The sequence below is a fragment of the Gymnoscopelus microlampas genome, assembly GCF_963454915.1.
Source record: "Gymnoscopelus microlampas genome assembly, chromosome: 4".
Classification (NCBI taxonomy): domain Eukaryota; kingdom Metazoa; phylum Chordata; class Actinopteri; order Myctophiformes; family Myctophidae; genus Gymnoscopelus; species Gymnoscopelus microlampas.
Genome location: NC_139941.1, coordinates 59,613,953 through 59,628,965, shown reverse-complemented (window position 1 = coordinate 59,628,965; position 15,013 = coordinate 59,613,953). Strand labels below are relative to the sequence as shown.

Genomic DNA, 15,013 nt, shown 5'->3' with positions numbered 1-15,013 from the left:
GTCTCTGACGAGACAGATAATCTGCCACAGAGTTTACTCTGCCTGGCAGGTGCATTGCCCTCATCCAGGAAAATAGAGGATAAGCCCATGTCCACAGTCACTGGGCTTCCCTCAGAACCATAATAATAATAATGCTAACTCACCATGTTTAATCATCATAATAATAATGATGTTGTTTATCATTCAGCTTCCTCAAAGGAGACATGTTCATCTAACTCACCATGTTTAATCATGTGTTTTAGCTTCCTTAAAGGAGACATGTTCATCATGTTTAATCATGTGTTTTAGCTTCCTTAAAGGAGACATGTTCATCGTGTTTAATCATGTGTTTTAGCTTCCTTAAAGGAGACATGTTCATCGTTCACAATGAGCTGGATGACGGATGGATGTGGGTCAGCAACGTGAGGACAGAGGAGCAAGGTCTGATAGTAGAGGATCTGGTGGAGGATGTGGTGAGTTTATTATTATATAATATAATAATAATATAATATCATTATAACAGAGGATGTGGTGAGTTCATCATCATCATAATAATGACTAGAAGGTGGGGTCGTGATGGGGTCCCCAACAAAGATCCCTGATAATATGGGGTTTGGTATAAAAAGGTTGGAGAACCCCTGCTCAGCTGCTCTATAACAAAACAATCTGTCATTTACTCCTAAATGTACTCAAATATTCTCTATTGGGCCCTGAATTAAGGATGGACGATTAGGCGATTTTTCGGACGATATTTGACATTTTATTTAGCAAAATAAATGTATCCTAATGGTCTGCCTCCTCCAGAATTAAACTCTTCAAATGTAGCCACATTAAATGTAAAGCGCAATATAAAGCATGCACGAAATGTTAATCAATTTGGGCCGTTCTAATAATGATTGATGATGAAGGCGGTGTTCACTCTCCATTCCGACATCTCACCACTCCGACTAGTGGCTTCCGCGTGCGGTTAGGGTTAGGGTTAGGTATAGGGTTCGTCAACGTCGGAAAGGCGACATGTCGGAAAGGAGAAATGCACCCGATGAAGGCATGCACTCTGGTTGTGATTATTTCTGACGAGTCTAGGCTACAAAACTCAGTCCCCTCCCCAGTAGGTGGGCTACTGAATGGAGCAGAGGAGAGGAAAGAGGGAATATCTTTTGCTTTCCTAGTTGTCTGTTTATCAGCTACTGTACGTTTGATGACAGCTGTATATATATTTGAGTGGTGCCAACCACTCCTATATCTGACTTTGTCTGTGTGTCCGTATGTATGTATGTCTGTCCAATAAACAAACATTGATGACAACATCAATACCAACACAGGGCTCATCAAAGGCACCACTCTCTTCACACAGGGTGTGATTTTTTTATATAAAAACAAAATTGAAACTAAAGCTTCCAGTTTCTGCAAATCCTCGCTGTGCATTTGTAAGCTTGATGACACAGTAACGCATGCCCCCCCCTCTCCCCCCGGTCTCACAAGATCAAACACTTGATTCTTAACGTTTGCTGTCAAGTCTGGATATTAAAACTTTAGTCAGCTTATGTTTATATCACCAGGAGGTCAATCAGTGCCATTTGAAATGTGAGTTCACTCGCGACCCCGACGCGCACTGCAAGTCCCTTTAGTTACAGGGGAGGACGGCCCGGACGGGTGATTTATCCTGCAGCTCCACCATTTATTATTTGTCTGAATATACCGTAACAAAGTGAACCTGGATGTGTGTGTTTGGCCACATCGTTGTGTTACAGCCCAATGTATACTCCGTCGTACGACAGGCTTGTGCGCCGAAAATAGCAGATCTACAAGCTCACAATGCGTCATGTCCGCGACGCGTTGTGAGCTTGTAGATCTGCTATTTTTGACACGCGACCCGCTGTACGGCGATGTATAACTCGAGCTTAAAGGACTCGGGAGCTGTTCTCACATTATTGCTTTTCTAGCACGAATATATCGTCAATCGGCGATTTTTGGGCCGGCGATGGCCGATACAAATATTTTGGCATATCGCCCAACCTTACCCTGAATGTACTGTAATTGAGGGGGGGGGGGGTATTATATGGATTTAGCCCCTCATTTGTAAAGGAAATGTATAAGCTGTTAAAAGATCATCCAGCCATGGTGACGGTTTCTATTGGTAAACGGAATACTCGCCCCAAAACACGCTCGCCCCCATTGTTTGGGCGGACCAGTGGTTCTTGTATTCTTTTGTATTGTATGTATTCTAAATATTTGATTTACTGAGGTTAAGGTTAGAAATAAGGTTAGGTTTAGGAATAAGGTTAGGTTTAGACATAGTTTTACTGAGGTTAAGGTTAGGAATAAGGTTAGGTTTAGGAATAAGGTTAGGTTTAGACATAGTTTTACTGAGGTTAAGGTTAGGAATAAGGTTAGGTTTAGACATAGTTTTACTGAGGTTAAGGTCAGGAATAAGGTTAGGTTTAGACATAGTTTTACTGAGGTTAAGGTTAGGAATAAGGTTAGGTTTAGACATAGTTTTACTGAGGTTAAGGTTAGGAATAAGGTTAGGTTTAGACATAGTTTTACTGAGGTTAAGGTCAGGAATAAGGTTAGGTTTAGACATAGTTTTACTGAGGTTAAGGTTAGGAATAAGGTTAGGTTTAGACATAGTTTTACTGAGGTTAAGGTCAGGAATAAGGTTAGGTTTAGACATAGTTTTACTGAGGTTAAGGTTAGGAATAAGGTTAGGTTTAGACATAGTTTTACTGAGGTTAAGGTCAGGAATAAGGTTAGGTTTAGACATAGTTTTACTGAGGTTAAGGTTAGGAATAAGGTTAGGTTTAGACATAGTTTTACTGAGGTTAAGGTCAGGAATAAGGTTAGGTTTAGACATAGTTTACTGAGGTTAAGGTTAGGTTTAGACATAGTTTTACTGAGGTTAAGGTTAAGAATAAGGTTAGGTTTAGACATAGTTTTAATGAGGTTAAGGTTAGGAATAAGGTTAGGTTTAGACATAGTTTTACTGAGGTTAAGGTTAGGAATAAGGTTAGGTTTAGACATAGTTTTACTGAGGTTAAGGTTAGGAATAAGGTTAGGTTTAGACATAGTTTTACTGAGGTTAAGGTTAGGAATAAGGTTAGGTTTAGACATAGTTTTACTGAGGTTAAGGTTAGGAATAAGGTTAGGTTCAGACATAGTTTTACTGAGGTTACGTTTAGGAATAAGGTTAGGTTTAGACATAGTTTTATTGAGGTTACGTTTAGGAATAAGGTTAGGTTTAGACATAGTTTTACTGAGGTTAAGGTTAGGTTTAGACATAGTTTTACTGAGGTTAAGGTCAGGAATAAGGTTAGGTTTAGACATAGTTTTACTGAGGTTACGTTTAGGAATAAGGTTAGGTTTAGACATAGTTTTACTGAGGTTAAGGTTAGGAATAAGGTTCGGTTTAGACATAGTTTTACTGAGGTTACGTTTAGGAATAAGGTTAGGTTTAGACATAGTTTTACTGAGGTTACGTTTAGGAATAAGGTTAGGTTTAGACATAGTTTTACTGAGGTTAAGGTTAGGAATAAGTTTAGGTTCAGACATAGTTTTACTGAGGTTAAGGTTAGGAATAAGGTTAGGTTTAGACATAGTTTACTGAGGTTAAGGTTAGGTTTAGACATAGTTTTACTGAGGTTAAGGTTAAGAATAAGGTTAGGTTTAGACATAGTTTACTGAGGTTACGTTTAGGAATAAGGTTAGATTTAGACATAGTTTTACTGAGGTTAAGGTTAGGAATAAGGTTAGGTTTAGACATAGTTTAACTGAGGTTAAGGTTAGGAATAAGGTTAGGTTTAGACATAGTTTTACTGAGGTTAAGTTTAGGAATAAGGTTAGGTTTAGACATAGTTTACTGAGGTTACGGTTAGGAATAAGGTTAGGTTTAGACATAGTTTAACTGAGGTTACGGTTAGGAATAAGGTTAGGTTTAGACATAGTTTTACTGAGGTTAAGTTTAGGAATAAGGTTAGGTTTAGACATAGTTTTACTGAGGTTACGTTTAGGAATAAGGTTAGGTTTAGACATAGTTTTACTGAGGTTACGTTTAGGAATAAGGTTAGGTTTAGACATAGTTTTACTGAGGTTACGTTTAGGAATAAGGTTAGGTTTAGACATAGTTTTACTGAGGTTACGTTTAGGAATACCAGGTTAATGCCGCCGGATTTGCCCCGGGGCAGCTGTGTTTTGGGGCGAGCGTTTTGGTATGACTTGTGTCGACAAAGAAAAAGTCGAGGTGCTTATAGCAGAGCCACAGACAGACAGACAGACAGACACACAGACAGACAGACAGACAGACAGAGGATAAGTTATAAAGACTCTGCCCTCAGAGTGGAGAGGCAGGTAAAGTGGGTTGGTTTCTGCCGTATGGGTGTCAGATGAACCATGTTCTGTGGATGTAGGAACCACACAACTCTCTGTCTGTGTGTCCAGTGAAAAGGGGAGTGGCTAATGAAAGCATGAGTAAAAAGGACAGATCTACAAGCTCACAGTGCGTCGCTCGCAGATCCGTTTTGCTGAATCGTGACGATCTTGACGTTGGAGCACATTGGAAGTAGTGTGAAAAATATGGGGAAAAAATGTGTAAAAATGTAAAAGTAGATGGACGCCCAGGCAGAGCCGTGAGACAGTTCTGTAGCAAGTTGGGAGAGAATTGGAGCTGATCTGAACCTCTAGTTTTTTACTAGCCTCGCGTAGCCAGACAATATCACACGACACACTGCGTGGATATTAGTCTGGTCCCTATCAATGGTTGATTTTCTTCCAAGGGGCGGTTACAAAAAGATCCAAACGGACTCTATTGGTTAGACCTAAACCAATCAGAGCAGTGCTTCCTTGAACGAACCAATCAGAGCAGTGCTTCCTTGTACGTCATTGCTCCAAATAAGGTGATAAGCCCGCCCACATTTGGATACTGGGCCCTGGTTGGTTCCGCACAACTGCGGAGGGAGAGAATTGAAATCTCTATGGAGGGGGGCCAGACCTAATCTGCCGAGGGCTAAAGTGCATGCAATTTTGCAAAGGCAGATTCGTCTGGAACCAGGCTAGTTTTTCACAGATTTGTACAGCGGGCCGGGCTTGAATTAGGTAGCAGGATAAGACATACAGTATACTAGAGCACAGTGCCTCCTAGTGGAGGATGTGGTGAGTGAGACACCAGGGTAAAGGTGTCATTCACTCAAATCATCAAATGAACACGTGTGAGCGTAGAACAGGTTGTAATGAACTCTGGTCATAATGAAGGCTGTAATGCCTTGGTTCTCAAAGTGGGGTCCGGGGACCCCCAGGGGTACTTGAGGGGGTTCCAGGGGGTCCCCAGCTAGATGATGGACAGGAACCAAATGGACCCTTATGGGTCTGTAACTCTGAGAGTGTACAAATGGAACCAAATGGACCCTAACGGGTCCATTTGGTTCCATTTGTACACTCTCAGAGTTAAATTAACATTGGTTTTACAATATAAATTGGGGTCCCAGAGATATAAATGCCATAAAATGGGGGTCAATAGCCTAATGGATGTCAAACTGGGGATCCTTGAAATTAAAATGGTTGAGAATCACTGCTAGAGAGCCGTAAAAACCTTCTCTTATTGGGGTCCCTGGCTTATCTTTTCAAATGGGGGTCCGCGGGGTAATAAGTGTCAATTAGGGGGTCCTTGACATGAAAAAGTTTGAGAACCACTGCTGTAATAACTCTGGTCATAATGAAGGTTGTAATAACTCTGGTCATAATGAAGGTTGTAATAACTCTGGTCATAATGAAGGCTGTAATAACTCTGGTCATAATGAAGGCTGTAATAACTCTGGTCATAAGGAAGGTTTTAATAACTCTGGTCATAATGAAGGTTTTAATAACTCTGGTCATAATGAAGGTTTTAATAACTCTGGTCATAATGAAGGTTGTAATAACTCTGGTCATAATGAAGGTTGTAATAACTCTGGTCATAATGAAGGCTGTAATAACTCTGGTCATAATGAAGGTTGTAATAACTCTGGTCATAATGAAGGTTTTAATAACTCTGGTCATAAGGAAGGTTTTAATAACTCTGGTCATAATGAAGGTTTTAATAACTCTGGTCATAAGGAAGGTTGTAATAACTCTGGTCATAATGAAGGCTGTAATAACTCTGGTCATAATGAAGGTTGTAATAACTCTGGTCATAATGAAGGTTGTAATAACTCTGGTCATAAGGAAGGTTTTAATAACTCTGGTCATAATGAAGGTTGTAATAACTCTGGTCATAAGGAAGGTTGTAATAACTCTGGTCATAATGAAGGCTGTAATAACTCTGGTCATAAGGAAGGTTGTAATAACTCTGGTCATAATGAAGGCTGTAATAACTCTGGTCATAATGAAGGCTGTAATAACTCTGGTCATAATGAAGGCTGTAATAACTCTGGTCATAATGAAGGTTGTAATAACTCTGGTCATAATGAAGGCTGTAATAACTCTGGTCATAAGGAAGGTTTTAATAACTCTGGTCATAATGAAGGTTTTAATAACTCTGGTCATAATGAAGGTTTTAATAACTCTGGTCATAATGAAGGTTGTAATAACTCTGGTCATAATGAAGGTTGTAATAACTCTGGTCATAATGAAGGTTGTAATAACTCTGGTCATAATGAAGGTTTTAATAACTCTGGTCATAATGAAGGTTTTAATAACTCTGGTCATAATGAAGGTTTTAATAACTCTGGTCATAATGAAGGTTGTAATAACTCTGGTCATAATGAAGGTTGTAATAACTCTGGTCATAAGGAAGGTTTTAATAACTCTGGTCATAATGAAGGTTGTAATAACTCTGGTCATAAGGAAGGTTGTAATAACTCTGGTCATAATGAAGGCTGTAATAACTCTGGTCATAAGGAAGGTTGTAATAACTCTGGTCATAATGAAGGTTGTAATAACTCTGGTCATAATGAAGGCTGTAATAACTCTGGTCATAATGAAGGCTGTAATAACTCTGGTCATAAGGAAGGTTGTAATAACTCTGGTCATAATGAAGGCTGTAATAACTCTGGTCATAAGGAAGGTTGTAATAACTCTGGTCATAATGAAGGTTGTAATAACTCTGGTCATAATGAAGGTTGTAATAACTCTGGTCATAAGGAAGGTTTTAATAACTCTGGTCATAATGAAGGTTTTAATAACTCTGGTCATAATAAAGGTTGTAATAAAGTTGATGGTGTTTTTCAGGGCCGGGAAGAGGATCCACATGAAGGCAAAGTGTAAGTTCAAACTTTATATTAATCTGTCTATGAGGCAATATGATCAATATGTCATACTGTAATGTGTGATGTGATGATAAATACATGGTATAAAGTGTCATTAATGTGTGATGTGATGATAAATACATGGTATAAAGTGTCATTAATGTGTGATGTGATGATAAATACATGGTATAAAGTGTCATTAATGTGTGATGTGATGATAAATACATGGTATAAAGTGTCATTAATGTGTAAAGTGTCATTAATGTGTGATGTGATGATAAATACATGGTATAAAGTGTCATTAATGTGTGATGTGATGATAAATACATGGTATAAAGTGTCATTAATGTGTAAAGTGTCATTAATGTGTGATGTGATGCAGATGGTATCATGGGAAGATCAGCAAGCAGGAAGCCTACACACTGCTGATGACAGGTAACATGTGACACATCTGTATCATACATTATATTTAAAACATCATCATCAGTTGATCACTGATCAATGTACTCTGATGAGCTCTCTCCATGTCTCTCTCTGTCTGTCTCTCTCTCTCTGTCTGTCTCTCTCTCTCTGTCTGTCTGTCTGTCTGTCTGTCTGTCTGTCTGTCTGTCTGTCTGTCTGTCTGTCTGTCTGTCTGTCTCTCTCTCTCTGTCTCTCTCTGTCTGTCTGTCTGTCTCTCTCTCTCTGTCTCTCTGTCTGTCTGTCTCTCTCTCTCTGTCTCTCTCTGTCTGTCTGTCTCTCTCTCTCTGTCTGTCTGTCTGTCTGTCTGTCTGTCTGTCTGTCTGTCTGTCTGTCTGTCTCTCTCTCTCTCTCCATGTGTGTGTAGTTGGTCAGGTGTGTAGTTTCCTTGTTCGTCCGTCAGACAACACTCCAGGGGACTACTCTCTCTTCTTTCGTACCAATGAAAACATCCAAAGGTTTAAAATCTGTCCCACCCCCAACAACCAGTACATGATGGGTGGAAGGTACTATAACAGGTCAGTTATAGTTATTATTGTTATTATTATTATTATTATTATAACAACCAGTACATGATAATGCTGTGGTGACGTCAACTCGGACAGCGAGGAACCTGGGTGTGACCCTGCATGACCGACTATCGTTTTCGGCGAACATGGCATCAGTGACACGGTCCTGCAGATTCCTCCTCTACAACATCAGGAGGATTCGCCCCTTCCTCACGGAGAAAACAGCCCAGGTTCTCATCCAGGCTCTTGTCATCTCCCGCCTGGACTACTGCAACTCCCTCCTGGCTGGTGCTCCGGCGTCTGCCATCAGACCTCTGGAGCTTGTTCAGAAAGCTGCGGCTCGTCTGGTGTTCAACCGCCCCAAGTTCTCCCACACAACTATCCTTCTCCGTTCTCTACACTGGCTCCCCGTAGCGGCTCACATCCAGTTTAAAACCCTGGTGCTAGCCTATAGGGCAGTGAAAGGAACAGCTCCTTCTTACCTTCGGGCTATGGTCAAGGCTTACACCCCTGCCCGACCACTTCGGTCTGCCACCTCAGGGCGACTGATTGCCTCGTCACTCAAGGGTCCTTCTGGCCGATCTACACGGTCACGACTTTTTTCTGTTCTGGCCCCACAGTGGTGGAATGAACTTCCCACTGATGTCAGGACAGCAGAGACACTGATGTCAGGACAGCAGAGTCACTGATGTCAGGACAGCAGAGTCACTGATGTCAGGACAGCAGAGTCACTGATGTCAGGACAGCAGAGTCACTGATGTCAGGACAGCAGAGACACTGATGTCAGGACAGCAGAGTCACTGATGTCAGGACAGCAGAGACACTGATGTCAGGACAGCAGAGTCACTGATGTCAGGACAGCAGAGACACTGATGTCGGGACAGCAGAGTCACTGATGTCGGGACAGCAGAGTCACTGCCCATCTTTCACCACAGGCTGAAAACCCACCTCTTCAGGAAACACTACACTTCCTCTTAGCCTTGCCTAATTGTTGTCAATTATTTGTACAAGCTCTTGTTTTATTGGATCTTGTTTATTTGATACACTTATTTGTTTTAGCTCTTACTCATTTGATTTTCCTATTTGTCTCATCTGTTTAAGAAAGTAGGGAGCTGATATATTGCACCTTTACCTTAGTGCTAGGTATGTTCTTAGTTGCTTGTTTTAGAAAATAATGCACTTAAGACTTCTGGTGATTTGTAGTTTCCTTGCCTACCTCAATGCACTTACTGTAAGTCGCTTTGGATAAAAACGTCTTGTATAGTTATTATTGTCATGAGTTGTACCCGTCTGTCTGTCTGTCTGTGTTGATGACATCATTGTAATGATTTGTACCTGTCTGTATCTCTACCTGTCTGTCTGATCAGTGTTGATGACATCATCGACCACTATAAGAAAGAGCAGATCGTGGAGGGATACAACCTGAAGGATGCTGTTTCAGTTCAGGTAAGAATGAATAATTAACTAGAAAAAAAGTGCTCCTCGGAGCACAGGTCTCCGCCAGGTCAGGTAGGCTATTGTGGCCTCCTGGTGGCCCTATAATAGGCCAATGTGAAAAGGGTGCCATTTCTTGTTAGGCCTTGCACGACAATAGGGCACTGATTGCATTCATGATTTGAGGCATTTTGTTTAAAACATTTGTTTCGCTAAATTAGACCTGCTGGTGGCGCTATAACAGGCCAATGTTAAAAGGGTGGCATTTGTTCCTCAACATAGTGTGAATGTGCGTGCAAAGTTTGACCGCAATCGGACGGTAAGTTCATGATTTGCGGAATTTTGTTGAAAACAAGGCAATAATGCAAACTTTAGATGTCAATCTTAGCCAATCAGTATGGAATATGAAAAATCAAACACATCCGTCGTGATCACATGACTATAGAGATCATGTGTACCGATTTGCGTGAAATTTGGATAAAATTGGAAGGAGTAGTATAAAATAATGTGTTTTACATAAGTCGGCCTCCTGGTGGCACTATAAAAGGCAGATGTGAAAAATGCAGGGCAAAGATTTTTCCTTGACCTCTAAGGAGTGTGCATACAAAGTTTTACACAGATCGGTGCAGTTATAGGTAAAAACACAAATCGGCCTGTTATAGCGCCACCATGAGGCTGATTTGACAAAATTCAAATGGTAGTTCTTCCTCGGCCTAATGGGAATGTGCGTTCAAAATTTCACGTTTAAATTGCATGCTCTGTTCATGATTTGAGGCATTTTGTTCAAAACGGAGCACTCCTGCAAACTTTGGAAGACATTTATAGCCAATCTGGATGGAATATGAGAAATCTGAAAGACCCGTTTCGTTTAATGACTATAGAGATACTGTGTACCGATTTGCGTGACTTTTGGACAAAATCTGTAGGAGTACTGTCAAAAAATGTATTTTGCACAAATCGGCCTCCTGGTGGCGCTATAAAAGGCCCATGAGAAGAATTTGGGGCAGAGGTTCTGAATTGGCATCCAGGGAGTGTGTGTGCACAGTTTCGCTGCGATCAATCAACGGTGCCAGAGATTAGCTGGTCACAGACGGACGGACGGACGGGGTGGAAAACATACTCTCTCGCCATGCCTTTCGGCCTGGCGGAGACAATAATAAATAATACATTATATACATATATATATATATATATACGGTATATATATATATATATATATACGGTATATATATATATATATATATATATATATATATATATATATATTTACAAAAAGTTTGTAAACTTAACTTCGGTTGATTATTTCTCCTCTTCAATAACACCAATTGGTTTTGTGTTTTATCATTTTTATGGTTGATTGGTCACCTTTAACACGAGGTACAGCTTGTAAGGATCAGGCATTCGTGGAATAAGTAACACAGCTAAACGTGTGGGTAGCGCCTCCAATATGCTTCTGTTGGTAATCGCTCTTGTTTTGAGCAGCCTGCCAGCACACACCTCTCAGCAGGTGTGTGTCAGACAGTCACACACTGACACACACCTCTCAGCAGGTGTGTGTCAGACAGTCACACACTGACACACACCTGCTGAGAGGTGTGTGTCAGACAGTCACACACTGACACACACCTGCTGAGAGGTGTGTGTCAGACAGTCACACACTGACACACACCTGCTGAGAGGTGTGTGTCAGACAGTCACACACTGACACACACCTGCTGAGAGGTGTGTGTCTCATATGACACTTCAGGAGACTGTCTGTCCCCCAGGCCAGGAAGTCTAGGGCCGCCTGCTGTAAATGATGTTTCTCTGCTTGGATATCCTTCAATAAATAGTCAACGCTTCACCCTGACTGGATATTAATATCTTCCATTATATTATAGTCTAAGTCCACAAACAGAGTTGCTGTGGCTGTTTAAATCCCAGCCAATAGGAAGATGGAGGGGGCGGGGCTTCAACAATTATAGTCACATGCTAAATCAATTAACATTAACTCTTGTCACTCAGAGGGCCGTAGTTGACACTCTGTATGTCTCTGTGCTTTGGTTGTCACATTGTGTGGAAGAAGACGTGTATGGCTACATCATGGCCAAAACACAGGTGTGTAAAGTGAATTTGTTGGCCGTGAGGACGATTTGTTTTGAATATTTCCTGGACTATTTCAGCTCTGGCTCCTCTCTGCTTGCTCGTCTGAGGCACTCTAGATTCGAGCGGTGGCTTAAAAAACACAAACTTTGAACTGTGATTACGAAAGAAAACGTGTGACCTATTCGAGTACCGTTTGAACCACGATAAAGTCCATGTTCTTGTGAGCTGTTACACGTTTAAATCATGTTTCTAACAGTATGCCAGAGTAATGTGGCTCCAAAGTCAGGTTATTGTTTCTGTTCGGGCCCATTGAAAGTCAATGGTGTTTTTTGCCGTTGTTTCCTGCGTACTACGTTGCCGTGGTAATGCGTATCACGTTGCCGTTGGAAATGCGTAATGTGAAAAGGAATTGAATAGCACACGCGTCCCGGCCGAGCCGCGCGTTTTTATGTATAAATTGCGGGAAGAATGAATATTAAGTATGAACGATTATAATAAGTGTTTTGTCATTCTCATTTTAGCATCAGGAGCAGGTGATCTGTTTGTTTATAAAGGGTTTATTATGTGTTTATTTCAGCATCAGGAACAGGTGATCTGTTTGTTTCTAAAAGGTTTATAATGTGTTTATTTCAGCATCAGGAACAGGTGATCTGTTTGTTTCTAAAAGGTTTATAATGTGTTTATTTCAGCATCAGGAACAGGTGATCTGTTTGTTTATAAAGGGTTTTAATGTGTTTATTTCAGCATCAGGAACAGGTGATCTGTTTGTTTATAAAGGTTTTCTCATGTATTTAATGTGTTTATTTCAGCATCAGGAACAGGTGATCTGTTTGTTTATAAAGGTTTATAATGTATTTAATGTGTTTATTTCAGCATCAGGAACAGGTGATCTGTTTGTTTATAAAGGTTTATCATGTGTTTATAAAGGTTTATAATGTGTTTATTTCAGCATCAGGAACAGGTGATCTCTGACATCGTGGACGGGAAGGAGATCTACAACACTATCAGACGGAAGACTAAGGACGCTTTCTACAAAAACATTGTGAAAAAAGGCTACATCCTGTTTAATAAAGGTATTATTATTATTATTATTATAATGTGTAGGCAGTGGTCTCCATGGCTTGTAGAATGCAGTGGTTCTCAAAGTGGGGTCCAGGGACCCCCAGGGGTCCTTGAGGGCATTCCATGGGGTCCCCAGCAAAACGAGGAACAATTTAAACCTAAGGATTAATGTAGTATTTATATCATCATATTGAGACCTGAAGCCGGTTCTACATGTCTCCTAAATCTCAACAGTATTCTGAAAAACGTATGTTTCTGTATCAGTGGTGTTCAGTCTTTTTCATGTCAAGGACCCCCAAAATTATATGTATTTGGCCGCGGACCCCCATCAAAATATTTTGTTCCAGGGACCCCCCAGAAGCAAAGATTTGAGTTAAAAATGTTCGCTTTCAAAATATATACATTCAAAGATTTGCACACATTTTCACGATTTTTCATAAATAGCAGATCTACAAGCTCGTAGCGCGGCACTCGGTGCCGCGCTATGAGCTTGTAGATCTGCTATTTTTGAATAGCCCAAAGTGTAAAATAATGCTTTTTAGCTCAAATCTAAAAATGACACAGTTCCAGGTCTTAATGGGTTCATATAACATGATGTCTCCTGTATTAACTTGAATATGAATACATAGTGTATGTAGTGAGGTTGTATCCTGTATTAACTTACATAGTGAATACATAGTGTACAGTATGTAGTGAGGTTGAATATGAATACATAGTGTATGTAGTGAGGTTGTATCCTCTCTCCTCCAGGCAAAGGCAAACGATGGAAGAACCTGTACTTCATCCTGGAGGGGAACGACGCTCAGCTCATTTACTTTGAGAGTGAGAAGAGAGCTACCAAACCTAAAGGGTTAATCGACCTGTCTGTCTGCTCTGTGTATGGAGTCCATGACTCTCTGTTTGGCAGGTACACACACACACACACACACACACACACACACACACACACACACACACAGAGAGCTACCAAACCTAAAGGGTTAATCGACCTGTCTGTCTGCTCTGTGTATGGAGTCCATGACTCACTGTTTAACAGGTAGGTCTGTGAGCTCTGTTTATAGATCTATAACAGTCTGTTAACTCTGTTTATACAGTCTATGACAGTCTGTTAACTCTGTTTATACAGTCTATGACAGTCTGTTAACTCTGTTTATACAGTCTATGACAGTCAGGCAGGTGAGATAAGGGTTAATTTTGACATCACTTATTTAATTTGATTGTAGTCATAGTCCTTTGAATACATAATAATATAGTGACTAAATCTACAGTTGATTTAGTCACTATATTATCTTGTTGGGCCGTGATGATGTCTGATCTATACCTGACTGTGTAATAAAGAGATGATCATAATAATATCATATCATAATAATATCATATCATAATAATATGATGTTTGTGCTTGTATTTCAGGCCAAACTGTTTCCAGGTGGTGGTCCAACACTTCAGTGAGGAACAGTACATTTTCTACTTTGCAGGAGAGACTCCTGAACAAGCTCAGGTATGATTGGCTCTCAGGACTGTCCGTCTGTTTCTGGAGCACTGATTGGCTGAACAGGTCCTGAAAGAAAGACAAGTCTGTCCGGCTACAATGTATCCATCATTCTATCATTCTATTGGCTACAATGTATCCATCATTCTATCATTCTATTGGCTACTATGTATCCATCATTCTATCATTCTATTGGCTACAATGTATCCATCATTCTATCATTCTATTGGCTACTATGTATCCATCATTCTATCATTCTATTGGCTACAATGTATCCATCATTCTATCATTCTATTGGCTACAATGTATCCATCATTCTATCATTCTATTGGCTACAATGTATCCATCATTCTATCATTCTATTGGCTACAATGTATCCATCATTCTATCATTCTATTGGCTACAATGTATCCATCATTCTATCATTCTATTGGCTACAATGTATCCATCATTCTATCATTCTTTATTTTTTTTCTTTCTTAACATTTAGAATAGCCAATTATTTTTTACCCCCTTTATTTCCCCAACTCAGTCGTTATGCTAATGAGTTCCTCCACACACATTACTGTGTATCCTACTGACTCGCCTGCCAGTGAGGACGTAGAGCCTTTGTCCTACTCCTCCCGGCAAATACATATTACCCCCCCCCCCCCCTAACACATTGGGTGCCAGAATGCTATAATAACAGATTACGTTCGGTGCCAGAAATGTCACCGTTGAGCTGCACGGCGCTGTTTAAGCTGTAGAAATCCATGTGTTCATTTTGCACGATGGTCCTGGCT

General features: G+C 40.4%; 1 protein-coding gene across 1 annotated transcript in view; it reads left to right on the top strand.

Moving 5' to 3' along the window:
• The window catches only part of rasa1a (RAS p21 protein activator (GTPase activating protein) 1a), a 53,468-nt gene that overhangs the window by 17,688 nt on the left and 20,767 nt on the right, over positions 1-15,013 (top strand). Inside the window, exons 5-12 of the mRNA XM_084054783.1 lie at positions 335-452; positions 7,177-7,208; positions 7,576-7,628; positions 8,020-8,170; positions 9,529-9,607; positions 12,630-12,753; positions 13,493-13,649; positions 14,153-14,240. Of these exons, the coding sequence (XP_083910909.1) occupies positions 335-452; positions 7,177-7,208; positions 7,576-7,628; positions 8,020-8,170; positions 9,529-9,607; positions 12,630-12,753; positions 13,493-13,649; positions 14,153-14,240 (802 nt within the window). The remainder of the gene's footprint in view (positions 1-334; positions 453-7,176; positions 7,209-7,575; positions 7,629-8,019; positions 8,171-9,528; positions 9,608-12,629; positions 12,754-13,492; positions 13,650-14,152; positions 14,241-15,013) is intronic.